This window comes from Trachemys scripta, chromosome 6, assembly GCF_013100865.1.
Source record: "Trachemys scripta elegans isolate TJP31775 chromosome 6, CAS_Tse_1.0, whole genome shotgun sequence".
NCBI classification, from domain to species: domain Eukaryota; kingdom Metazoa; phylum Chordata; order Testudines; family Emydidae; genus Trachemys; species Trachemys scripta.
The window spans coordinates 43,856,223-43,883,093 of record NC_048303.1 but is presented as its reverse complement, the minus strand read 5'-3'; the positions used below and the strand labels follow the sequence as shown (position 1 = coordinate 43,883,093).

Below are 26,871 nucleotides of genomic sequence, written 5' to 3'. Positions count from 1 at the left end.
ATTACTTTGGGCTTTGGAGGTTGGGGGGGGGGGGGGGGGTGGACAGACTTATTTTACAAACACACCCAGTTCCAATTGTAGTGGCATGCCTGACATGGGCAAAACTGTCTAACTGTAGATATGGGAAGGAGCAATGCCTGTCTAGTAAGAGCATTTTTCCTTCTTTCTTTACAGAGAAAATCAGAGCTGAAACGAGCACTGAGATGGATTCGAGGAAATGTGCAGTTTCATGAACTTTAACAGAAGCTGTCATAGGCTATGTTCCAGATGGAAAGTCATTTGTAAATACTCTTTCTAGAAAAGATCTTACAATAGAACCTCAGAGTTACAAACACAAACAACCTCCATTCCCAAGGTAACTCTGAAATATTTGCAATTCTGAACAAAACATTCTGGTTGTTCTTTCAAAAGTTTACAATTAAACATTGATTTAATAGAGCTTTGAAACTTTACCGTGCAGAAGAAAAATACTACTTTCCCTTTATTTTTTAGTAGTTTACACATTTAACATAGTACTGTACTTGCTTTTTTTCCTCCAGTCTCTGTTCCTGCCTGGTTCCAAATGAGGTGTGTGGTTGAGTGGTCAGTTCATAACTCTGAGGTTCTACTGTATTTGCAAAATGTAGTTCACCACCTATGAAGTTTTTCAAAGCTCTTCTATACCTGAGTTATTAATTTGGTTAGTTCTATACTCTGCCTTTTTCTGACATTTCACCTTTGAGAGAAATTAAAATTAACGTTCATGTAATTGTAGTGGTCATTCTCAGTAATTTGTGACTATCCTGCCAAATGAGAGAACATGCTACAATGTTTTTGTATGTGACTTAAACAAAATTTGTGCTTGATACTGAATGTAGTTCCTGTCAGCTAGAAAGCAAATCACTTGTATTTCATAAGTGAGGATTATGTGGATAAATAATCAACACCTTTACTTAATTAATGGAGAGATATCCTATTTCCTAGAACTGGAAGGGACCTTGAAAGGTCATTGAGTCCAGCCCCCTGCCTTCACTAGCAGGACCAAGTACTGATTTTGCCTCAGATCCCCAAGTGGCCCCTTCAAGGATTGAACTCACAAGCCTGGGTTTAGCAGGCCAATGCTCCAAACCACTGAGCTATCCCTCCCCAGAAATAGGCCAGTATCCAGCCTAATTTGAGATTTAGCTCATTTTAAAGTAAATTGCAAAGTCTTAAAAATGGAAAGAACCCCAATACGAATTATGGAAACAGCTAGGAGGCTGCTATGTTGAATAATTTTTTTCCTTGTAAGATCTTGGATCTCTGTTTGCTAAAAAGTTACCTTCATACTCTTTCCCTAGCATTAATTCATCCACTTAATTTCAAATGTTACAGTACTACAAATAATCTTAAGTCTTTCATTAAGAGACTGAATCTACTTGTAATTAACATTTTATATAAAAGACCCTGGACAAACATCTATTTTGATCCTTTATTAAAAACCGTATTCAACAGCTTCCTTAAATAAAGTATACATCTAATAAAATAGGTTCTCTCAAATAGACATAGCTTGCACTTACAGAGAACTACATTGTAAAGTCAAATTGCTATTTATCCCCCCCCTCACAACATTTGAGTAGGTCTACAATTTGATTTTTAAAAGGTAAAAACATGATGTATCCTTGAGCCTTGCTACATCAGTCTGGAAACATTGGGAAGAGCTTTACTCTGCAACTTGGTAAAACTCTCTACCTGGAAGGAAAAATTCAAGCATTTCAAAATATTCCTTAGTCCACAACTTTTATTGACTGAACGTTAGTATGAGACTGGCTATGAGGTGTTCGTCCACCGTGTCCAGGAGGTCTCAAACTGGTGGCAGTAGAAGCATGGTGCACTGTTCGAGGGTATTTAGCAGCAGTGGCTTGGGATATAGTTTGCTGAAAAATAAAACAAGATACGTCTATAAACATTTAAAAAAAAATACTCCTAGAAACTGAATTCCCTATTAAGTTAGCTGGAATGCAGTGAACCTGAACCTAAAACGGAGAAGAAACAACGAGTGACGGATAGAGAGTAATACGGGTCACTGACCTCACTTTCTCTTAGCTCTTGGCCATTCATCTCCATCTATGCTTTAACTCTTTTCAAAATGAAAAGAGTTCTCTTATTTGTGCAGATGGGAGCTTTTAATAAACAGTGCAGACAACAGTGCTAAGCTTCTGTAATTAGCTTAGAAAAAATCAGCCTGTTTACTTCAAGACCCTTGGTTAAGTTATTCTGTTGTGGTCCTATTTAGTTACAGCAACATTCCTTTAAAGTTAGGATAGTTTCTGAATAAATCAAGATGGCTTCCTCCTAAGGAAATACTGAGATGTCAGTTACCCATAGGTAAATTGCATTTCCATCACAGGAGTTTTCTTACAAGGCTTAAGGCTGTTTTGCTACCAGGCAGATGGCTTCCCTGTTGCAGTAACTATGGTCATTCTCTTTTTAATCACACTAACGACTCTCCAGCCAGAATCTTTCCATTGCCAAAGATTAATTCAATCAGCAAAGCACTTCACTACAGCTGATGCTGTGTTATGTATTTATTGCCAAATGTACATGACAAGTGGTAAGGTATACGGACAGAGGCCTGAAACATCCCCTGGTTCAGAGAGCTTCTAATGGGGCTAGTTGTTTCCTTTTCTAGTTTGAGACTGAACAGAGGGTGCACATGCCTTCCAAATTTGCTCTCTTCCCCTGCCTCTTTTAAAATTCCTTTTCCAAGCTCCAGCCAGCTCATATTTAACACATCTACAAATATTAGTCTAATAGTTCAAGTGTCTGTCATACACTCTGCATCCAGTCCTCGCCTTCAGAAAAATAAAGCTAACAGCACACCTCTGGAGTCCCAGGGCATAGACCACCACTGCTTAACAACTTGTATCTTTCCCAAAAGCCCATGGAAAAGAGGTCTTGCCACATGCTAGAAGGTTAAATCCAGGCTCTGGAAAACCAATGCAGAGTTGAAGAAGTGTTTTGTTTGGCAACCCCAGCTGCTTATATCAAGGAAGCTCAAGTACATCACCCCAGGAGGCAGGTGATCTTTCATGTAACCAGACCCAAACCACTTAGGACTTCACAGGTTAAAGCTAACATCTTCAGCTAGATTTCTCCTTCATATACATCCAAGTGATCAAAGGCTTTTGCTCTGATGGTGGTCAGCCTATTACGCTGTACAAATGACTTCGATTGATCTTTTTATGCTAATAAAGCCACTGCTCAAAACCCTTTTTCCTTGGTGTATATTGGCTATCCAATATTCTATTACTATAGTCATTCAATTCACCATCACTGCAACATACTGCATAGGAAAGGGATGTGTGCGTGGTGGGGAAGGGGGTAGTAAGAATCAAGTACAGGAAAAAGTGGGGGGGCTTTGTTGCCATCCACACAGTTGTTTGGTTAGGGGCATGACATTAAAAAAAGTGATACGTGCTTTAAGCTTGTCAGTCCATCCTGTCACTACTGCTTTTGGCCCAGCCACATTTCTCACTCATTAAATCAAGTTCATACACAAGTTCTAGCTCCACAATGACTGAGGAAGCATTGCTTCCAAAAAGCTATTTAACCTCAGTTGTGCAGAGGGCACTGGCAGCAGTAGATGTACAATGAACCAACAAAAGCTTCAAAACCTATCAGAACTATTATTACAAGCGGAAGGGGCAAATAGGGGTAGAGTTTAAGTGGGATTATTCATTTCCAGCCCTCATCATTTTGACGTGAATCTTTGTTGCTAGAACACACACCCAACAGAAAAAAAAAAAAGCTTAATTTACTCTAATAGCGCTCACACGTACCTGTTAAAACAGAAAGATAAAAGCTCATCAGGGAGGGGGTCTCAAACTACTAGTAGACATGGTGTAACAAGACAGTTATTACCCTAATATCAGTTGCACTTACTTGAGTGACTGGATGATGCTTTTCTACAATGACTGAACTCATGGGTGGTGAGACTCCCATTACAGCTAAACTACTACAAATTCTGTTCTTTTGTCCCAAATCAGATCGGCCTGTGATTCGAGCAGTGATTGTTCTTCCTGCCTTCTGCTGAGCAGATGTCACTACTCTTGCCATAGGCTACAAATAAACAAGACACATTAGTAGAGATGCCTACACACAGTATGTACAATGCAACCAAGCAACTGCTTTGCTTTATTAGCTACATATATGAATAGAACTTACGGGTACTGTAGGTAAACTAGAGTCCATAATGGTATAGAACAGATTCCATACAGTGGGCACAATTAAACATTGGGTATTTATTACCTGCAGTTACATTTACCATGGTATTTCCCATTCTAAATAAAGGCAATACTACATTTATCATGATAATAGTAAGTACTGTGATGTGGTTAACGAATATTGTGCTGAAGCACAGCAAACCTCGATCATGAAAGGGCCCTCTGTCAGCTATTTTGACAAATCTAGCAGTGTGGAACAATTGTAGCTTTGCTTTCTGGCTGCAAACTAGTGACAGCTATAGGCACCCACATCAGCCCAGCAGGGTCCTTGAATCAATAATATACCAGGCACAAAAAAGGTTACACACAATGAAACTGAGGCACTGCAATTTTCAATCTTCCATCCTTCCCCAGAGAAGTACTGACAGCAAACTGCCAGATAGGTATGAGCTTAGCAAAAAAGAAGATGGAGGAAGAAGAGAAACAAAAAGGAGCAGGTTATATGCAAGAGCAGAGGAGGGAACGAGGAACAGATTTCAACTAGTAACCTAAAAGCGAGGCAGATTTGTTTAAAAAACCCAACCCAACCTTTCAGCTGTTGAAATGTTAATTGCTTATGAAGCGCTGTATACAATTTTGCACAAACTTCTCCTCTCATATCATCCCCATTTTATTTCCTAACACCACACATTCCTTTTCCTAAAAGCCTTCCCCATTTTTAACTTCATTTAATATACAACAAATAATCCATTTAAAATGAACTGATGCATTTTCAAGTTTCTCTCCAGGCCTTTACTTAAACTCTTGGACAAACGCCTCTACTTCATACTTCTGTATGTTACCCCAAATTCTCACAGTAAGAAAGGATCCAAGACAGACTAACACCTACAATGACTTCAAATATTAAATCAATTAATTCTAGTTTGTTACCAGTTTTTGAGCTGATGTAATGCCAGATCCTACAGCTGCACTAGCGACTATTACTGGAGAATTTGATTCTAATCTGGTCTGAGAAGTACTTGCGTGGCCCAGATGGGATGAAAACTGTAAATAAATCAAAGGGTTTTATAGAGGAATGAGAACTGTAGTTTGGATCATACTTAATTCTTTACTGAAAATGCAGTTTTATTAGTCTGACACTTCAATTAGCTGCTGAATTTTATTCTGTACAGATTCTATACTCAAAGCTAAATCGAGTCAGTCAACTTAAAAACCACCGCGTTATCAGAAAGTTTGGTACCTATAGAGATCTGAGTAATATCCAAGATTCTGTAACAAAGATCAGAAGGAAAAAATGTTGACATTTTTTCAGTTTGGTTATTTTGTGTGTAGTCCATTTCACTGTTTCCCCTGCTTGGGCGGGTCTTTAATAAAATGGAAATATTTAATTGTAAACATCACAAATTCTCAGTGGGATCTAAGGACAGATGTAGTACCTGAAACTATTTTTAACTCAGGTTTTGAAAGTGACTAGATTCGAAGTTGGCACTGTCCCTTGTAAATAATACATTTCTGAAAATTGGCCTTTCCGTTAATGTAAAATTCTATTTCCCAAACTAAATCAAGTTCAGATATTTTTTCCAAACAAGTCTCAGCAGCTGTTTTCCACAAAGATACCTTGAAAAGCAGATTCTGCTTAAGATTGTGACCTTTTGTCCTAAGTAAGTAGCTTGCAAATTTTCTATTTACAAAATTAGAATTTTCTGGGAAGAAAAAAAAAAAAACCACAACATAGCAACCATAACCCAACAACTATGTGCATATAATGTTTTATACTATAGTACATGCTGCTATATCTAAGTATTTAGGTCTCCAAAGTAATCGAGTTCTGACATTTTAAAAAGAAGCTATTTGTAAATTATCCAAGTGCAAAAACGTTACTGAAGGTTCTCTCAATGCATGAGTTATTCAGTTTGTTCAATGAAAAAAAAACCTACTGCCTAAATAGCTTAATGAATGAACTTTTTCTAATACCACATTTTTTAATTCTATTCCTGCTATAATACTTACAATTTCCTCTTGTGGAACAGTGGCTGCTGTTGGAGGTGGTGGTGACGGAGGATCAAATTGGGAAGGAGGGAGCCTTCCAGTGGCATTAGTTCCAGGATCTTCTCTCCTATTTACTGCATCTATTATTAGAAACACAGATTAAAACAATCAGCACAGAACCTGGTAAACCCAATGAACACTAGCAAGCCTTAAGGAGAGAAGATGAGTCACAGTAAAACCTTTCTGTTCCTTTGGGATTTGTATATAATCTTATTAAAAGGATCAGTCTATTACATAGGGTTTTATTTAGCTCTCCTGTATCTGAATCCCTCTCTCAAAAGCTTGCAAATACCATAGGCTAGATCCTCTGTTACACCCCAACCTCTTGGTGCTGGTCAGGTGATGCAAATAGGTAGGATTCTGGACATAACTTGCCAATGGAGAATTCCCTAGGCAGAGGGGCTCCTATATTAGGTATCCCACCCCAACCTTGGTGTAGGGAGCATGGCAATGAAAGGAGGTGGCATGTTGGAGCCCTGCTGCACTGGTGTAAGATCACTTAGGGACACTGCATCAGTAGGGTAAGTAACTAACTCACATGAGAATTGGCCTGCTACAGATTCAGGGAGCCATAACCAGCTCCCAACACTGCACAAAGCAGAGGTCAGGGAGAACGGAGTCCAGTACCTTTTCCAAACAGGTTTTGTTCTTTTCTTTCAGAACACACAGTTTCTTTAATACAGCAAGCAGGAATATGTTTTTTATTTATTGACTTCCTTACCCTCTCTAACAGCAGATTCACAAAGCTGAAACTCTCACTATTGGTAGTGCTAAGATAGAGATTTTGATCATTCCATAGACTACAGTGACTCCATGTGGCAGTTAAATTTCCATCACGCCAAGTTTTGAAACAACCTAACATTACTACTTTAATCTTCTGCTTATGTATTCATTTCATAATATTTGCTTTTATGGTGCGTTAGTTTAAATATATATTTTTCTAGGAAAAACAAGTCAATAAGCAGGACATTTCCATTAATACAATAATCACTACTGATGTCAGAAGAAGGAATGAAAATATGCAAGGATTACTTTTTGCTTTTAGTTTAAGATATGAAAGGGCCAATGTATGACCATAGGACGAGTGTATACTAGTTACAAAAATAATCTGTTTTTTGTAATGACATGCATGAATTCAGATGCTTTGGTTTCTGAGAAAGTATAAAACTTGGATGATTCTTAGACTTATCTCCAGCAGACCTGAGTGCCATACATCCATGGCAAGGGGAAGAGAAGGAGTTTAAATTAAACATTTTAAAAGTAATTTCCACAGCTGATACTTGTCTTCAAACGGGAGTTGTGCATAAATAACTGATCACTGATTTTTGGCTTACCGTCTTTTAAGCTTTCAAATTCATAGATTATAAAGCCAGAAGGGACACTTATCATCTAGTCTGCCCTCCTAAAGGAGTATGGTGATCCCTAATGCTATTCTGCCACTCCCTGCTTCACTATAGAACCTTCTCCAGCCCTTTCCTGCTTGGCCTCCTGCTATAGCTTTAGAGAAATTCTCTCTTTCTATCTCACAGGTATGTAAATTTGTAAATACCCTCTCACTAATGACTCGAAGACCCACTGAACTACAAAATTTTGTAAAACAAGAAGTAAACAAACAAATGTTAATGCATCACAGAAGTTTAGATTCGTCATTTGTGACAACTAATTTGGTTTTAATCATGAGAATAGTAAATAAAGAGTACATTCAAGTGTAAGAGCATGAAGCATTAATGCTGGGAAGTGAGAGCAAGTAATTTTTTTCTTTCCTTTTGGGGAATTGTGGATTAGAGATGCCCTACTATTATCTCAGATATTTAAAAGAATGTGAAGTAGTTTAAGGGTCCAAATTCTAAACCTAGGGCTTGTCTACACAACTGTCACTGATTGATCCCTGTAGATTCTGCTGGTGCACACCAAAGGTTTCCCAGTGCACTTTAACTTAGTACTAAAATAATAATAATAATAATAAATAAATGCTGCTACGTTAAAAACAAACACTAAGACCCTGCTGGTGTGCACTAAAAGTTCATTAATGCGTTTTAATGTAGTAGCTACATTAAAGCTCACTAAGGAACTTTTAGTGTGCACCAGCAAGGTCTACACAGACCAATAAGTGGACAACACGTTAGTGCACTTTAAAAATTACTCCCCCCCCCCCCCCAAGTGCCCATTGCTGTACCTTGTAGGCAAGCCCTTTATTTTAGCAGGGAATGTTCTCTAGCTTCACATATTTAGGTTTTCTGTTTTTTAATTAAATCCACTACTCTGTTGCTAACTAATTAATACACACAGTTTGAGCATGAATAGCCCCAACATTTTCTTGGTTCTGTTGCCGCAGAAGCAGCAGTCCACGTTGGGATCCCAAGTTAAACCCTATTACAAGAATTCTGTTTACAACTGTGAAGGTAATGAAGACAGTCAGTGGTGGAAAGGCGATACTCCAATAGGTAAAAAAATTGCTTGCTGAATAGAAGGAGAAGAGAAGTGTTATAGTCAAGTAAGTGTTCAAGAGATTGTTCCAAAACCGTAGAAAGGGACTAAGATAAAAGTTGAAGTACCTAGCACGGCCCTTAAACTTTTATTCTCAGTTCCGCAACTGCAAAAAAACAACTTTGTTAAAATATAACCCAGCTAAGAAGATTTTAAAAAGACTTAAATGTCTGCGGTTCCAATTAGTACTCATTCGGCGTAATCAGTTACTTAGATTTTTTTTTCTTTATTTTTAAAGCACAGTTTAAACAGAAGTATAGACTATTTTTGTACCAATACAGAGCATTCACGTTGACCACCCACTACACGGTAATCTCTAATTAGTTCCCTGAGATTCTGAAAACCTAGTATAGTGGGTATTACTATGCACTACATACACCTAAGATCAGGTGGTATATGAGGCAGAAATCATATTCTACCACCCTGCTCTTTGCTTTTTTCTTCTTTTCCTAATTTATTGCATCACATCTCCATTTAGACTACTGTATAAACTGTTTGGTGCATGGACTAGGTCTTTGCTAATTTCTACGATGGTACCTAGCACACTTTTGGATGCTCAAAAATAAAAAATAATTATTAGCTTCTATAAGTGACACTACGTGTCTAAGACTTTAGCACCCTGAAGCACAAATGAGTAAGATTAGAAGGGGGGGGGGAGAAAAGAGCTGGCTGGAGAGCATATATCCCCCACATGATCACTACAGACTTGCTGTCTTTTCAAAGTCTGCAATATTTTGCTGAAGAATCAGCCAGCCACAGGGGTATTTGTTACTTACACTTCTCCAGTAGACAGCTCATTTACATGTTCAGTGCATTTTTTAAGCATGTAACAAAGCTGATCCCATGACAAGTTTGGTGTTGTCATACTCCTATTTAAATCCCCACATTAAAAATAAAGAGTAAACTAATCCGAATGGCACTGCGAGCAAGGCCATGCAGTGATATATTTTTACTTTACTTTTAATACTAACCATGGTCTGTCCTACTTTCTTTGCCCTGAAACATGGTCATTGCTTCTAGATTCAGTGCACACACACCACGCATAAAGGCTTTTTTCATGGTGCCTTCATACTGTTCCCTTTCACTATGCAGTCTCAGGATATCAGCTTTTGCCTCTTCCAGAGCAACATTTAACTACAGTAAAGAGATAAAAAACAAAGAATTATTTTGATACACCTGTGAATACACAAAACCACTATATTATTCATTCAGCTTTAAAAAGCCACTTTACTAATTTCTCAGTGTAATATTTTCCCTCCATGTCTTCATTGTTTTAGAAATAAGATTAAATATAGATCTTTCAAACACAATTCTTTGGATACCTCAGACTAGAGTGCGTACATGGCAAAGATGGAAACCACAGGCGCTACCATACCCAAACAGACTAACAGTCTGTGCAGTCCAGTATTCTGTCCCAACCAGGATTAAAACCAGGAACTTCCAGGTCAAATCCTTGTAATCATTTAACTGTGCTATACAGTATTGTGGTGTGGTAGGGGGAAAACACAGCAAACATTTCTTCCTGACCCTACCTAGAGATCAGTCTAACTGTATCTTATAATTTTATCTTTGCTCCTATAATGTAACTCCACCTGTTATTCTTGTTAGCATGAAAGGCCATACTTCCATGAACTTCCTTAACTGCATCCACAAATACATCTATCATTTTTACAAATGGTTGTAACTTAATCTATCCTTAACCAACAAACACGAGGTCTGTGTTGGTTAAGGACAGATTAAGTTATACATTCACAAAGCAAGGGATTCTGATATTTTCCCTTAAATTACATTTTCAAAATTAACTGTGTTTTCGGGCAGGATTTTCAAAAGCATTTAAGTGTCTTAGGAGCACAAGTCCTCTGACTGTGCTTTTAATTCCTTTAAATTGTAACAAATTTGAAAAGTAATATCACAGTGGTCTGATGTGTGATGGCTACCTTAGCTTAAATTTTCACACGTCTTCATTAGGATGAAGTTGAGAGTTGTAGGGAAAATATCAACTTTTAACAGAAAAGCAGTTATTATACAAAGATTTCCGTTTATACAATATGATAGACTTGCTCATTCACAATCATAATCTTGCATTTCTATAGGACCTTCCATGAGAGGCTCCGAAAGACTTTACAAACATTAATGAATTAAGATTTACAAGTAGCACTGTTAAGTAGTTATGTGTCATCCCCTTTTTGCAGGCAGACAAAAGGAGCCAACAGATAAGTTAAATGACTCATCTAATTTCAAACATAGGTTCTTATTTTCCTCTCTGGCATAAAAGTGTTGAGTAACTTCACTTATATTGGTATACAACTAGCTTAAGTGACAGGTGACTCAGGCCTAGAAAGTTGGAATCTATAGCAGAGCTACCTACATAACCCAGATCTCCTGATTCCCAATCCTGCAATTGGGAAAGGTTTCCTGGCACTCTGAAGAAAAGCAATGCATTTATTTAAAAGTTTTTGTTTAGTAAGAGGCACTTACCTCTGCAATTTTAGCTTCATAATCCTTGGAAAGCTGAACACAGACTTCCTCAGCCCTTAACTGACAGGCTTTTGCTACTTTCTCTTTCCATCTTGCTTCACTAAGAGACCGCCAAGCTGCCCAAACCCTCTTCATCAAAGCTATCTGGAACTGTCTGTCCGCCAGTCTATTTGCATATGCCTTAAATAGTAAAATATTACCAAATTATATGTTTCCTATTTCTTTAATGAGCACTATGATCACTAAAGAGAATACAGTCAATTGTTTTGTAACATTAAATGGATAACAACATAACACATATGAAATATTGTAGTTTATACTTTCTGTTTAAATATACTTTAGCTGACACACCACCACACATACTGCTGCCACTTTAGAAGTTCAAGGTACTTGTATGGAGTTATTGCAGGAACCGCATAGCATCTGCAGTCACAATGGTAGCTGGAGAGTCACATATACCAGATATCATTTTTAAAATCGAGTTTTTATTTATTTTATTTTATATAAATAAAATTCATAACACACAGCACCCTTTGAATGCTTAAAAGATTTGTACCTTTTTTTAAAAAAAAATCAAGTTATATTTTCGAGTATCCGACACTCAAAATATTTTCTAAAATGGTAACAGTAGATCCACTTATCCAGTTCATCAGTGAGATTAAAACAAAAGGAACAAGCTGAAGAAGGGCTGAGTAGCCAAAAGATGTCCACACCAGCCTCACAGCTACCAGCAAACTCTAGGTGGGAAGGGAGGAGAGAGAAAATGCTCCTCCCTTCCAGCAACCAGAGGGGTTTTGTGTGATGAGGAGCTTCAGACTTCTCAGACACCATCCAAAACCTTAATGAAAAATGGAGCCCAGAAAGTCCTTACTGACAGCTTGGGGTAAGAGGGGTTTGGGAATTGACCCTGGACAGTGGGGCACTTCATCTTTCACATCAGTAATTGGTTAGTAGGTTTAGTTAGCTGACTATCAGAACTTCCAAGATCTGTGTGAGTGTGGCTGACAGATGTTTTAGGGCTGAGGAAGGAGTGTGGAGACACAAAATATAGGGGAAGGGAGGACAACACCACAGACCTTAATTGCAAAACCAGCACCAAAAATCAAATGGCGATAAGTAATGTATTTTTCACATTTCACATAAAAGCAATGGCTTCTGTGACAGGATTTTAGAATGAACACTTTTATTCATTCTGCTGGAGACATTGGGAAGATATCATCCTTACTAATACAGGTGGTAATTGACACTGATCAGCTATCAGCATATCCTTCTAATTAGTGATAAAAAAGAGCATAATTTTGATTCAATTGCCCTACCATAATTATTTCTGTAATGTTCTCTTTTGAATTGATGCTCTTGAACTTATTCAATATTTTGTCACATACATCAAAATAGAAAAGTTGTCATTTCTTTTGATTGTAACAAGAGCTGCAGTAACTCTAACCCTTTTCAGTTCAGAGGCTTATCTACTATCACATCTTCTGTTTTCCACACATACCTCTTGTCTGGCCTCCACGTGCTGAATCCGCCACCGTGTAAATTTTTTCATTAGCTCTATCCTCTCCTTTTGCTTGTCTATCGCATGGGACAAGTTAGTGATTACCTGCCAAAATATTTATTAAACAGAAGGTTTAGACAGATATCTTTGGGGAATGAATGGAAGTTTGCTACCGGGATGGGTTATTTATCATTTTAATTAAATACTTCTAACAAGCTTTTTACTGTGTCTTTTCCTTAAAAGAAGAACAATAATTTAAAGTTCAAATCAGGACTAAAATTAACTCAACTTCATCATTCAATGACATTGCTACACTCAAGGAAGGTTTTACACTGTGTAACTTATCACTGTGTAACTTTCTACTACTTCTGCAAACTTATGTCATGAATGCTACACTGTGGCATCACTGAATGAAGAGGAAGCAAAGACTTAGAAGAATATACAAACTTTTAATTACTCACAAAAACAACACAACCCAGCAAAGCAGAAACAATGATTTGTATTATTGAAAGTTTGGCATAGGGATAATATACTTGCCTACCTCACAGAAGAATTATGGAAATTAGTATTAGAAAAGATATACTAAAGGTGTAAATATATGTAGTAACTCAGTTGTTCCCAAAATTTGTACTTAGGTACACACCAACTATATTTTATCTTCTTTTGTTTTGCAATCCACTCAGGGTCCAAATTCAGGGCCAAACCTCATTAGTGCTGCGACCATATGCACCAGGTCATAACGCTCAGAGTGGGGAGCCCGGCCAAGTCCCACAGGACAGGAGCTGCCACTGTGGGGTTAGAGTGCAAGGCTGGATTGCTTTCCATGGCCCCAGGCCTCCGCCCCAGACCGCATGACCCATCTTGGAACGGTTTAATAATTGGGCTGATAAATTTACCTTAATTGTGAGCTTAATTATAAGAAGATCTGAAAGTTCATAAGATGTTACAATAGCCTACAACAACAAATGTTTATTGAAAGCACCCTGACCTACTTTCTATCATGAGTATTATAAACAGGTGCAATAGAACTAGACAAAAAAACCCCAAGTTAGTCCAAATAAAAAGGCCAAGTTGATATGATTCATGGACTATGCTGAAATCATGCTTGGTTAAAAACAAAAGATGTGGAACTGGAAAGTAATGAACCAAAATTGGGGTGTCAAATATTAGGCCTAAGTGGTGGACAAAATAATGAGGGAATGGGCTATTCCATCCCTCGCTCCCTTTTTGGATCCTTAAAGGAAAGAGTTGGAGGAAAAATGGAAGAACAGATAGATAGAGGCTACTTAAGCAAACTTCACCATCATGGCTGCTACCCCGCACCATCTCCTCAGACCATGGGTCTTCATCAACCTAGTCTTGAGGGATGTCCTAACCAGAACAAGTCAGAGAGAGAGAGAGAGAGAGAGAGATAGATCCAAATGACATCACTACCTCTACCAGCTCCATCTTAATCCCAACCACCACTTGAGATGAAAGGCGATCAGACTTTAACAGCAACAGCTCCAGCCCATCTCAACTAACTTCTTCTCTTTTCCCCAAAAGAACCATTGTTACCATCTTTGATACCATTTAGGAGACAGTCAAACAAAGGGGATTTTCCTTCTAAAACTCTCTCCAGCTAAAGGGAAAGGGAACAACAACTGTTAATTGAAAGCCTCACTTAATACTTCACATTTCAAAAGCTTTAATTGTTTTTCCTTCTTTTCTGTATCTATAATAAAGATTAAAAGGTACTGAGCAGGTAGAGGTCTCTATATACCAAAACCCACACCTTGTTAACACTATTTAATGCTGGACAGTAACTTATGTTAACACCTTTGGCCCATTTATTTCATCTAAATAATACAGCAGTACCCACCACTTGGGAAACACTGTGCTATTAATAATTTGCTACATAAGTACCACTTTGGAGGAGAGGATTAGAATTCAAAATGACCTTAATAAGTTGGAAACTTGTTGGTTTCCAACAAGATGATATTCAGTAAAGACATACAAAGTACTACACTTAGGAAGGAAATATAAAATGCACAATTACAAAATGGGGGATAACTGGTTAGACAGAAAAAGATTTGAGGTGTTAGTGGATCATAAATTAAATGAACCAAAAATGTGATGCAGTTGCGAAAAAAGAAAATATTCTGGAGTTTATTAACAGGAGCATCAAATGTAAGACATGGGAGGTGGTTGTTCCACTCCACCTGACAATGGTAAGGCCTCACCTGGAGTATTGTGTCCAATTTTGGGTGCCATACTAAGAAAGATTTTCCATATCTTTCTATCTGTAAGGCTAGTCAAGTACTGGGAAAGGTTTTCAAGGGAGGCTGAGGAATTCCCATCACTGGAGGATTTTAAGAATACACAAACCCTGTCAGGGATGGTCTGGACTTGATGACCTCTCAAGGTTCCTTCCGGTCCTACATTTCTGATTCATTCCATTAATGTACATTTATCATATAAGTAATGGACCAGAATTGCTCTGTAATCAAAGCAGTCACCTAGAGACAAGTGCAGTATTCCTATACCTCCATGCAGAATTTAACTCATGCTGTAGTGGTTGTAGTTTGGAGAAAATAATATTTAAGAAAATTATACTGTTTGAGGCAAGTTAAGTTTAGCTCAAAAATACTAAAGGCAGCAATAGTAAAAGCCTATTTGAAATATCTTAAGTAAGGCTGATCCTTCTCTAGTTTTTAAACATTAGCAATTCATAATGTTGTATTTTGTGAAATCTACTTTGGTTAAACTGCTTTGTTCTGCCTGGGTGTCATGGCTATTTATAACTTTTTGCCATTTCAGTGTAAATGCTGAACTGATATAACATTACAAGGCAATCTTCATGAAGTGTTTACAAGTCAATTAGAAAACAAAATCATTTTTGCATATGTTTTATTTAGTAGTTTACAGGCTATTTGATTTTCATATTGGCAATATTTTTGTCTGTTATTGTGATTAGAGTGGCACATATAGCCACAACCAACTTCTTAAAACTGTACAAGTTTAAGGTAGCTGATGTAAATGAAAAACATTAAATACTTCTTGTTAAGATAGAAAGTCAGTGATAGTTCTTTGTAGATCAAAAACCTAAATTATGAATAATTTTTATTTATGAAATTGGTAGGTGATTACTACTTGAAATCTAAGACTTGGTCAATCTTGTTAGGAGAAAGGTTAAAGTAGTGAACAATTTAGGTCAATCTCTAAAAAGGCCTATTGACCACTATTTTAGAATTCAATCCACCATTCATGCACTGAAGTGAGGAAGCAGAAGAACACTCATCTACAGCTAAATCAAAATATGCCATTGTCATTACACAATTAGCTCCATAAAGGATAGTGATAGACGTGATTTGGTGAGGAAGAGTTTTGTCTTGTAGGGGGTAGAGGTGTTAATATTGTAAATTCATCACCAGCAATTATAATACATTCATATTAGTGCTATACAAGTATAATTTTTGCCCTTAATTACTCCATCTGGAACTAAATATATCAAAATGGAATACATTGGAAGGATTGTGGGCCTGACTGCAAGTGAAATTCCATTGGCAAATACGGGATTTGTATGGAGTTGCAGCAATTGAATGTACATGGTCTGCGTAACTGGACTCTGTGCATGTCCAGTGAATAGGTGGAGTGTACTTTTACTCTTTCTATGTAATGTCTTTCAATGGGTGTTTGTGAATATAGCTTGAACAGTATTTTCAAAATAAACTGTTAAAATTCAAAATTCAGCTGAAGAGTTCTCAAGTGAAGGTTTTAAACGCTATTATGTAGAAGAGGGGATTAAAGTGGCTTATGATTGCAAGGTTCCCACAATTCCTACTCTTTTATACCTATTTGTGTAATACTAGTTGAATTCAAGACAATTGCTCTAGGTGCTGCAAGGAAAATATTACTCTATGAGCACAGAACCATAGTGCTCATTTTACATCAGATTATGCTAAAATAAAGAGTTCTCCCTAAATATGTAAGAGATTTCTTCCCATTTGAAAGATTATGTGGAAACCCATCCAATCTACACAACAAATTTAATTAAAGCCTTTAAACCAATTTTGTTTTAAGGGATGAGGTAGCTGGAAGTGATCTGTAATTACTAATCCAAAACAGTGTGAATTTCATGAAAGAGAAACCATAAATTAGGGACAAAACAGTAAAATTTCCCTATTAGTATATTAGAGAATGCACAGTAATTATGTGGTTTACTGATAATGTAGTTTGATTCTACAATTGCTGAAGTTCATCCTGAGTGGCTTGAAATACTCTGATGCTTCTTTTCTGACTAAGCAAGTATGTTAGTTTAGAGTGTATACATTACATTACCTGTTGTGAAAGTACAATTAAGAGAGAAAAAGATTCAATCTCAATCTCAGAGAATTCTAAAAATAGAAGACAGAACAGAATAAGAAAAAACTGTTACCTCATCCTTTCTGCCAATGGAGATTTCATAAGTATGTAGCAGCTCTCTCAGGTTCTCCATCTGATTGTTCAGCTGTCTCACATGTGCAGCATATTTCTCTTTCTCTTGTCTCATTTCCAGCTTGTGATGTTCAATAAAAGTCATTTTCCATTTTCTGAGTTCAGTCAGAACATTTGTCTGAAAAGGGTAGCACTAATGAAACTAGGAAAATTATCGTCTCCAAGTCTTTTAATCCTAGAATGTATGGCAGCTAATCAGACATCAAAATTTACACTGAACCTTGTATGTACAACTTTGTCCAGTTACCAGACACACTGAGACATCTAATTATGATAACTTAAATACATTTCATTATTAGACTGCTAATAAAAGCATGTAAGAGAGGAGGAGGAGAATCAAACCATGATCAATCTACTAAGAATATTTCATTTTGGTGCCACAACCAGTGAGACTTGGAAAAGTACCTGTACCATTTTAATCTAACCAGTGGAGCCAACAAGGGAGAGGAGAGGAGCAAAGCCTGGGGGTTGGGTAACTGAGCACCACTAAGAGGAAGCCACTGCTACAGGGCATCCAGCTCCACTCGGAGCCAAACTCAAAGGAGTCCAGCAGAGCCCACTGATGTTACAAATTCCACTGAAAAGGAGCCGCTCCTGAGAAATCCAACAGAACATGAATGTGTAGATGTTCAAAATATGACCCATTCTACTGTGACTGGAGTCTCATTCTGGTGTCAAGTGGGAGGAGCTTGCTTGCAGCAACTATTGCTCCACCAATTTCCATCTGATCTGTTTTTAATAGGCAGTTTTGATCCTGCTTCTGCAAATTCACAGAGCTTGAAATTTAAGGAGCTTTCTGGGACCATAGATACAGGCACACTTATAGCCGCCACTGCATGAACAGAACTGATTCTTGGAGTATTTAGTGTTCACTAGTCAAAGGCAAGCAGATTATTAGTCCATCTCTGTGCCAGTCCAGTAGGTTTTCAACTGTTTAACTATCAAGCAACATAAGTTATATCAATTTCCCAATGTAGTTAGATTGGTAGAAGCACAGGAGAAAATACAATGTCACAATAGTCATCTGCTCAATATAAGGATATTACATTTAGCACAAATTTAATACCTTAAGACTTCCACTCCAGAGATCAAGTATGCTTTCTATCTGGGTCACTTTTTCATCTGAAACACTTAACTCAGTCACTATAGTCTCATCAATCTCTCTTGGACCAGATGAGGACCCTTGTGAAGATGTCTCTCCCGAACGAACAGGGCAAAGTCCTTCCATGTCTGCCTGAGAAGGTCCCTTTACTGGTGTAAAAACTAAAAATAAAACAAAAAGGTTAAAAGTTGATTCTTTGAAGGGTTTAGCTGTTGTATATTCAGGAGGCAAGTCAGAAGTTGGGTATACAAAAGGCTGTGTCACCAGAAGTCTTCCTTCTCTGTGCACGTAAACCCAAAAGTATGCCTCTAAGTATGCCTCTAAGGGTATTTCCACACTGCATCTGGGAGCATGCTTCCCAGCACAGGCAGACAGACATACTAACCCTGCTCAGACCAGTGCCGAAAATAGCAGCGTAGCAGGGGGCAGCAAAAATGGTAGCTTTGGTCAAGCCCCCCCGGAGTACACACACTTGCTCGGACATCCTAGGTACGTGCTTAGACACCAAGCTAACCCCTTGCTACACTGCTACTTTTAGCATGCTAGGTCCACTCGAGCCGGGAAGCACACTCCCAGCTGCAGTGTAGACATATCCTAAGGGATGAACATCTGTAAAACAGCAGTTGGCTGATAAGTTTTACTCTCAGAAAGAATGAACTATGCTTCCCACATCAAAGTATTGTTCCCTTTAAAACCAGAAACTTTCAAGGTCATTTGTGCCAAAACATAGCACTGTTTATGGACCAAGTGAATTTTGTGTATAGCTAGGTCCATGTTGAGAAATTAGCTTTACAAGGAAGCAGAAAGCGTCCCTCTACTTGAAAGACTTTTCAGGAAATCATGTCAAGTGGAGTCCATTTAAACGTTACCCTCTCACCATTTTCTGAATTGTTTCCCCAGGTTTCATAATACAGCAGAACCCCATTTATGTGATCTAATTGGGACCGGGGCCAGATGGGATAATATATACAATCGGGATAAACCAGAGAATGGGAAAGCACAATGTTGCAGCGCCATAGGAGACATCCCCCCCTTCTGGACCTGTGTGCACTGGTTTTCTGTGTAGAGCTGGATAATGAGGGTCAGATAAATGGGGTTCTACTGTATCTACATTAGACCGTAAGCTCCTCAGGGTGAGGAGCATGTCTTATATGTTTGCAATGTACAGTGTACCTTTATTTATACATTCAGGTATGTATATGTCCCTCCTCACCCCGGTATCACCATAAACAGCACTCCATAAATAAATGAAACATTACACTGAATTCTCTGTGCCTCAATTCCCCAGCTGTAAATGGAAGAAATAATGCTACCTTTCCGACACCCTTTGACTTGATCGCCTATTATGATTTTTAACTCTTTGGGGCAGGCAGTATCTTACTATGTGTTTGTACCGTGCCTTAACACAATAGGTCCTAACTGAGAGTTGGGGCTACTAGGTGCCACTGCAATACAGATAAATACATGCCAAGAAACTATTGGAGACAGACTGAAGATGAAGTAGGACTGGACTTTACTTAATTCAGGAAAGGCAAATATGCTTATACACAAAGAACAACTAAAATATGCAACAAAGTCCCCCAAGTTGACAATATGAAGATGAACAATATTTTTTAAGAGCAATTGGAAAGCATCTCAATTGGAAAATTTCTGCTGTTAGTGTTATATTTAGAACTGTGATGGGGGAGATCCCCACACTAGCCCTGCAAGAATAGAATAGGGCCAGGTGGGCCCAATCAGCTAATTGACTGCAAAGAGGGGAGCTTTAGACTGGAGGCAGTTAATTAGAGAGATGCTCACCTGTGCAGGAACAGGGAAGGCCTATAAAGATAGGTAGCAGGCTACAGACGGGGCTGCTAAGGAAATCAGGCAACAGTCACTCCCTGGGGAGGAGAGGAGGGAAGAGATGGGGAACCAGAGTGTAGGAATCAGTCCAGGGAAGGAGCAGTGAGGGCAGAAAGAGGAAGCCCAGAACCACTGAGCTGAGGGTCCCTGGATTGGAACCTGGAGAAGAGGGCAGGCCTGGGTTTCCCTACTGGACACTGCATAGCATAGACCTGAGGCAGTGAATGGGAAAACTGCCTAGAACTGCTGATGGACTATACCCTGGAAGGGGGAATGCTGAGGTACCTAGCTGGAGGGTTAAGTCACAAAGGAGACACTGAGGATCCTGGAACAAAAGAGGAGCTGCAGACCAGAGGGTGTCTACCTCAAGTGCTAATCCCCAGAGTGACCAAGGGGAGGCATCAGTGTAGCAACGGTAGAGCACCGACAAGAACAAATTCTAAATTTTTAAAAAGGTATTAAAAAGCAGCCCTGGATAGAACATCTCTTTTCTTGTACCCAGGGAAAAGAGAAGTCTCACACATTTGTGTTTTATTTTAGTATTCAACCTTTCTGAGAATGTGTGTGTGTGTGTGTGTGTGTGTGTGTGTGTGTATATAGAGAAAATTGCAAGATAATGTTGATTTTTGAAACTTAACATATAAAGGACATTGTCATGTAATTTAAAAGTTGAGATGTTATAATTACAATCTGGCTGGGGAATATCATTTGGATTCAAAATATTTAGTGTACTGGAAGAGTTTTTGCTAACTCTGAAAGGACCTATAGAAAGTCAGCACAGACAAGTAAAAGTTAACGTACACTGAGCAGAAATATTTCATGGGGAAGAGAACACACAGTCACTATTATCAATGTAATGATCCATTTAAGATGCAACTGCAGTGGGGGGGGGGAAAGCAAATAAGACAGCCAGGCTCTATTAAGGGAATAGAAAAAAGAATTACAGCAGAACCTCGGAGTTACGAACACCAGAGTTACAAATTAACCAGTCAACCACATACCTCATTTGGAACCAGAATTATGCAATCAGGCAGCAACAGAGACAGAAAAAAACCCCAAAAAACAAGCACAGTACTGTTAAATGTAAGCTACTAAAAGGGAAGCAAGCATTTTAATTCTGCACAGTAATGTTTCAAAGCTGTATTAAGTCAATGTTCAGTTGTAAACTTTTGAAGAACCATAACATTTTGTTCAGAGTTATGAACATTTCAGAGTTACGAACATCTGCCATTCCCAAGGTGTTTGTAACTGAAGTTCTACTGTATATAATTAATATTAGCTTTGAATTCTGTGTTCATTTGAACAGCAACAGCATCTGATAGACTGAGCATAAGAGCCAGAAAATGTGTGTTCCAGCCTACCCAAGGCAAGTTGGCTAGCAGTCTTTTGGGACTAGATTGTGATTCTACATTATGGCCGTTCAGGGAAATAAGTTGGGGCACTGAGAGTGAGTGGGGTCAGCAAAAAATGCCTTCCCTGGACTGATATTTCCTTTCAAACAGGCGGGCAGAGCTGACATTATCTCCCTCCCAACCTCCAAGCCAGAAGGGCCGCCAGGAAGGAATTGTGACTCAAGAGTCAATCACAATTCCTTCCCAGGTTCCTCTTGAGATGGCACTATATACCACCTTCAGCCTAAAAAAAAAAAAAAAAAAAAAAACTAACTGTTAGTCTCTCTGAACCAAATTCCAATTTCACTTACCCAAAAGTGCATGTCTAACTTGTTGTAGTCCACAGACTCACTCCCAATTTACATGTGTGTAAATGGAGGTCAGGATCTGGCTCAGTCACTGTATTGTCATGTGTTAAAATGGGGATAATATTACTTACCTACCTAATGGGGCTGGTTTTTGAGTATTATTTTCTCTGTACAAGACTCTGAAAAACCTAACATGCTAAATATTAGTATTAGTGTTGGTTACCTACTCTCAGTTATGCAGACTCAAGTAGGTAAAATCTGGAAAAAAACGACGATAAAAAGAGGTATGACTGACTCCCACCCTCATACAAGGAGAGATTTAAAATATTTGAAACTTAAGATGCCAAAGTTTTGGCAGAAATTCAGCATATAAAACAAATGGGATAAAGAACAATCTCTGTCACTCTTGCTTAAACAGAAACAGCCAAAGAAGTCAGTATGCAACAAATGTAAAGTGTGTGTGTGGGGGGGGGGGAAGTACCTTGATACTGAATTTATTGCCAGCAATGAGTTCAAACAAAGGTAAATAATTTAGTAAAAATCAATAAAAGAAAAAACATTTAAACTCAGATTAGCATCTGAAATTAAGAATTAAAAAGCCTTTCACACTCCAAGGCATAAACTAAATCACCAAGTTGGTTTAGGGAGATGTACATATTCCATTATATGTTTTTGCATAGCTTGCCAGATGCCTTTTATTCTGTTTTCACATTACTCTGAAGCATTTCATATAGGTAATGGTCAGAGACAGGATATTAGGCTAGATGGACAACTGGTGTATTCCTACATTTTAGTAGTATTATAGGTTCTTAGCTTTGATTTTTATTTAATCGTCACTGCAAACAACCTGTCCCCATTTACCTTCCTTTTCACTATGCTGTCGTCCTCCTATTCCACCTTTCCCAAGACAATGATTACCCAATACTACTTTTGCACACACCTTTGCTTTTGCTATGCTATGCCATGCCATGCACATTAGAGATAGAAACTGTTACTTTCTATTCCTATCCTGCAATTTAACAGACCCCTATGAAATCAATCTTTTAATCATTACCAATAATTTACATTCCCTGTAATGCTTGAGATTTAATAGGGACAGCAAGTCATGAAAAATACACAAGTGGTTACCTATGCAGGAAACATATGGAAGAATATTATACTTGCAGTATAAGAATGCCTATGGGAAGTTATTTGAGAATAATTCCACTACCTGCTCAATCCTAAAAAAACTATACCTTCTATCCTTGTAATCAAAACAGAGGTAATGAAATCAACTGTTTTCCCAGATGATGTTACTACAGCTCCTTTCTATGTTCCTCTAATACCTGACCTCTTCCTGTTTTAGATATAAGTCAGTAAATAGCTTCTGATAGAGCGGCATAGAAGTCAAATTCAGATACAAAACTGGAAAGGCAAAAGTAACTGGAAGCATTTAAGATATTTTTTATACGAATACATAGTATCCTCATCACTGTAAGGGGTAGAGTAAACAGATATGCCTTGATTAGTTAATGATTTAATTTCTCCTGGCCCTCAACGTTAGGAAATCTGTCCACCTCTGTTTATCCCAAAATAGGATCCACCTAGGAAGTAAAGGCATTAAAAACAAAACCAAAAAAAAAAATGTTCATATCACGTAAGACACTTGGTCTACGGACCAAAGATCAGCCAAGGTTGAGAGTTCCATTCCTCAATAATAGAAACTAAAATGGCTAAATGAGTATTGTTGTTAACCAAGGCAAGAATCTCTCAATCTGCATATGGATAAAACCTCTTCTAGCTAGGTTGGGAAGAAGAAAACTCCAAGAAAACTATCCTTGCCCGGTAGTTTTTTGCTTTTCTATGTGAAGTGGCCCATTGCACACTGAGTAGATTGAGAGATGGGTGTGGAAGCTGCAAGTTAACCAAAACAACAAATCTCTTGCTGAGAGAGAAAAGGTCAAATAAGGCAAACCACAAGTTTTCACCCCAAATTTGTTTGCACTGTATACCAAATATACCATGGAAATCTGTTTTGCCTTGTCAAAATGTTTCACCCCAAATTAGGAGCTCCACATTTGCTTGCCTTATGAGTCAGATCTACATCTCTCTACATGTGGATAACGTCTCTTGTTTTGTTGCAAACCCTAAACAACAGGAAGTGCTTACATACAATCAAAGAATGTATGAAGTACATCCATCAAATCTAAAAGATAAGGGATTTTGTTGGTTTTCATTGTAAATAATTAGGGCACTCTAGAAGTAATAGGAATTGTATGGCACAAGGAAGAAGGAATGTTGAAAGATATAAACCAGGATATAATTTTCAATTAAAAAGTGCTAAAAAGGAGGGAGGAATCCAATAATGTGGATTAATACTGAAGTACAATCCTTGAAATGAATCAGTCTCTGATAAGAAACTGATTGAAGAAATTTGATATACATCAATGCCATCTACTGGATACTGATGGAAACAACAGAGAAACAGCTGAAACCTGAGCACTCAATTGGCATGTGACCAATAGAAATCAAAGGGTGGGCACCTCCAGTGAGCTCTGAAATCAGGGTGTGTGTGTGTATATATAAAAAAGAAGGTCAGCAGGTGAGACTCCAGAGTTGACTGAATCCACAAGGAAGCTGTAGAATCCCCATTGCAACAGACACCTGGACCAGGTTAAGAGGAAAAGTGGTGAGATTTCATGTCAAAGATTCCTCTTCTGTTAAGATAAACTAAAGTCTACACTCTCTACTGGGATCTTAAGTAACCATTTTACTCCTTTAAGTCCAAGAAAATTGGCCTCAAGAGATCTGCACCATAATCTTCATGCAATTTCTTTTGATATTCTAAACTTGTCCCTGTTGCACCAATCCATTCAAAAAGCAGGGATCAAACACTCAAAAGTTCCTTAGAGACAAGTACCTTCTTCCTTCTTGGAGAAATACTGGAAAGGTGATACACGTCTTAGCTACTAAAGAACTGATGTTCGTAAGTAAATGTAATAAGAAATCTTGGTAATTTATATTGTTTCTTGGTGTAACTGTTGAGCCTCAAGCCTAGTAACTGACAATTGCTTGCAAGACTATCAGTTTATTCAGTAGGTACCTAGAACATTGGCTGTGTCTACACTTAATTGGTGAACTGCTGGTTGTATATTAATGTGGTAGTGGGTGTTTGATTATTCTTAATGAATCAAGTGTCCTATTTGAGAAATATTGTTGAAGTTGAAAGTTGATTTAAAGAGAACCCAGCATTGAAATTATTAAGTAATGCTCCCTGGGCTCAATAAAAAGGGGTTATTATATTGGATTCCATTCTACATTGATCACAACACTTATCCAACTGGCAAATCTAGTTTTGTTAGATTTCAGCTGTAAAATCTAACTGGCATGTTGGCAAATTCATAAAAATTGACCCCCTTTCAGGTTTACACAACCCTATCTTGGAAGCAGTTTGTGTTGAATGATAACTGCATTTATGTAGAAGCTTTTAGGCCAAAGGATTCAAATTCCAAGCATTTTGGATACACAGTGCTAAATACAAGAGCCCACCTAATCCACCACTGAAACACAACCACCTTTGGGTGAAACAGGGTTACTGTTTATCATCAGACATCAGGAAATGAGAAATACTATCATCCAGTAAAGGCACTGCATTTAGCCATATGGAGTGGAAATCCATCAACTTCATGAAAAAACTCGTACAGAAACAGACAGACATCATCTTCCTTTCCAAATGCAAGCAGAAGGACATCATACCAAAAGGACTAAAAAGGAATATAGTTTCATAGTCTGGAATTTGGCCAGCGACAGGGTTAACTCTTGTGAAAAGATTATGTGATCTTTAATGACAGCCACAAGCAGAGGACTTTGATTTTCAGGAGTCAACTATATTTCTACCTCCTTTGTGTATAAGCATTATGGTAGTCTTTAGTTAACGGATTATTTCATTTATCAGATTATACAGATTTTCCAGACCTGTATTTACAGGTGAGGTTTCATCCCATTTTTTCCATTCTCATACACATGCTACTGCATTGAGTAATCCAATGTAGATAATTTAAAAAATGGTTTTCTATGGTATGTTTTTTAATAATTTAGTCAAAGATGTGCTATACAGTTTCTTTCCAATAAGCAGCAGTCTTTTATTCAGAGTAAAAGGTAATTAACTACAAAATTTACTTAAATATACTTTTAAATGGCATATATGTGCTTTCACTATTACTCTGTGTGGCTATACTTTGATCTGTAGTACAAGACTGTTTTACATGATCTATTTTTAATGTGAAATACTTTAATGGAGCATCTGGCATCAGAGACAACCCATGCCTGCAGATAGTGGGGGTGGGGGAGGGCGCAGAGTGAGGGCAGCTGGCTTCAGCAGTATTACTGCACATGCTCACTCTGTAAAAAGTGAGCAGCAAAAGCAGCAAATCCAAGGGGGGGGGGGGGGGGGGGGGAAGACATGACCCTGCATGTGCCCTCTTTCCCCCATGTGTCTCCTCTGGCTGGAATACAGAGTAATATGATGCACTGCTAAAATACATAACATATGTACCTACGAATGTAGGGAAAAAAAATTGCGTGGGGCAAGGGTCACTTGCTGGAGGATACTCTGCACCTTTAAATCTTTAAACCATTATTTGAAGACTTCAATAGCTCAGACATAGGTTAGGGGTTTGATAAAGGAGTGGGGGGTGAGATTCCATGGCCTGCGTTGTGCAGGAGGTCCGACTAGATGATCATAATGGTCCCTTCTGACCTTAACGTTCCACATAGAGTCACAGACTTTAACACTAACTTAAACACTCTGTTTTCTAATCACTTATCAATGCAATTTTATCTCTCTCTTAATGTATACTTATAGTATTAGTGGGGGGGGGGAGGTGTAGAGGAAAGGAATTTTTTTTGGTTGTTTTGTATCAAACAACATATCAGGTACTATTTCCCTATTTTTGCTGGAGAATTCTATGGAAAACAGGAGAAGTAGAGAGATCACCACAAGATACTGAAGCCTGAGCAATTTTTAGTCAGCCTGATTAGTGGGGTTTTTTTTTGTTTGTTTGTTTTTTTTTAA

General features: G+C 38.1%; 2 protein-coding genes across 4 annotated transcripts in view; one reads left to right on the top strand and one right to left on the bottom strand.

The window, feature by feature from the left end:
* ANKDD1B (ankyrin repeat and death domain containing 1B) overlaps positions 1 to 433 on the top strand; it is a gene marked incomplete in the record, with an annotated part of 28,607 nt that extends 28,174 nt beyond the window's left edge. Inside the window, 1 exon segment of the mRNA XM_034773935.1 lies at positions 175 to 433. Within this exon segment, the coding sequence (XP_034629826.1) occupies positions 175 to 233 (59 nt within the window).
* A 1,003-nt stretch (positions 434 to 1,436) lies between these two features.
* The window catches only part of POC5 (POC5 centriolar protein), a 44,997-nt gene continuing 19,562 nt past the window's right edge, over positions 1,437 to 26,871 (bottom strand). For 2 of the 3 annotated variants that reach the window (XM_034773781.1, XM_034773783.1), the window contains 9 exons: positions 18,239 to 18,435; positions 17,114 to 17,290; positions 12,697 to 12,801; positions 11,199 to 11,378; positions 9,692 to 9,854; positions 6,195 to 6,313; positions 5,115 to 5,228; positions 3,904 to 4,080; positions 1,437 to 1,895 (listed from right to left, as the gene is read on the bottom strand). In XM_034773781.1, coding sequence (XP_034629672.1) covers positions 1,746 to 1,895; positions 3,904 to 4,080; positions 5,115 to 5,228; positions 6,195 to 6,313; positions 9,692 to 9,854; positions 11,199 to 11,378; positions 12,697 to 12,801; positions 17,114 to 17,290; positions 18,239 to 18,435 — 1,382 coding nt within the window. In that variant the 3' untranslated portion in view covers positions 1,437 to 1,745. The remainder of the gene's footprint in view (positions 1,896 to 3,903; positions 4,081 to 5,114; positions 5,229 to 6,194; positions 6,314 to 9,691; positions 9,855 to 11,198; positions 11,379 to 12,696; positions 12,802 to 17,113; positions 17,291 to 18,238; positions 18,436 to 26,871) is intronic. The other variant, XM_034773782.1, reaches the window with a different exon arrangement.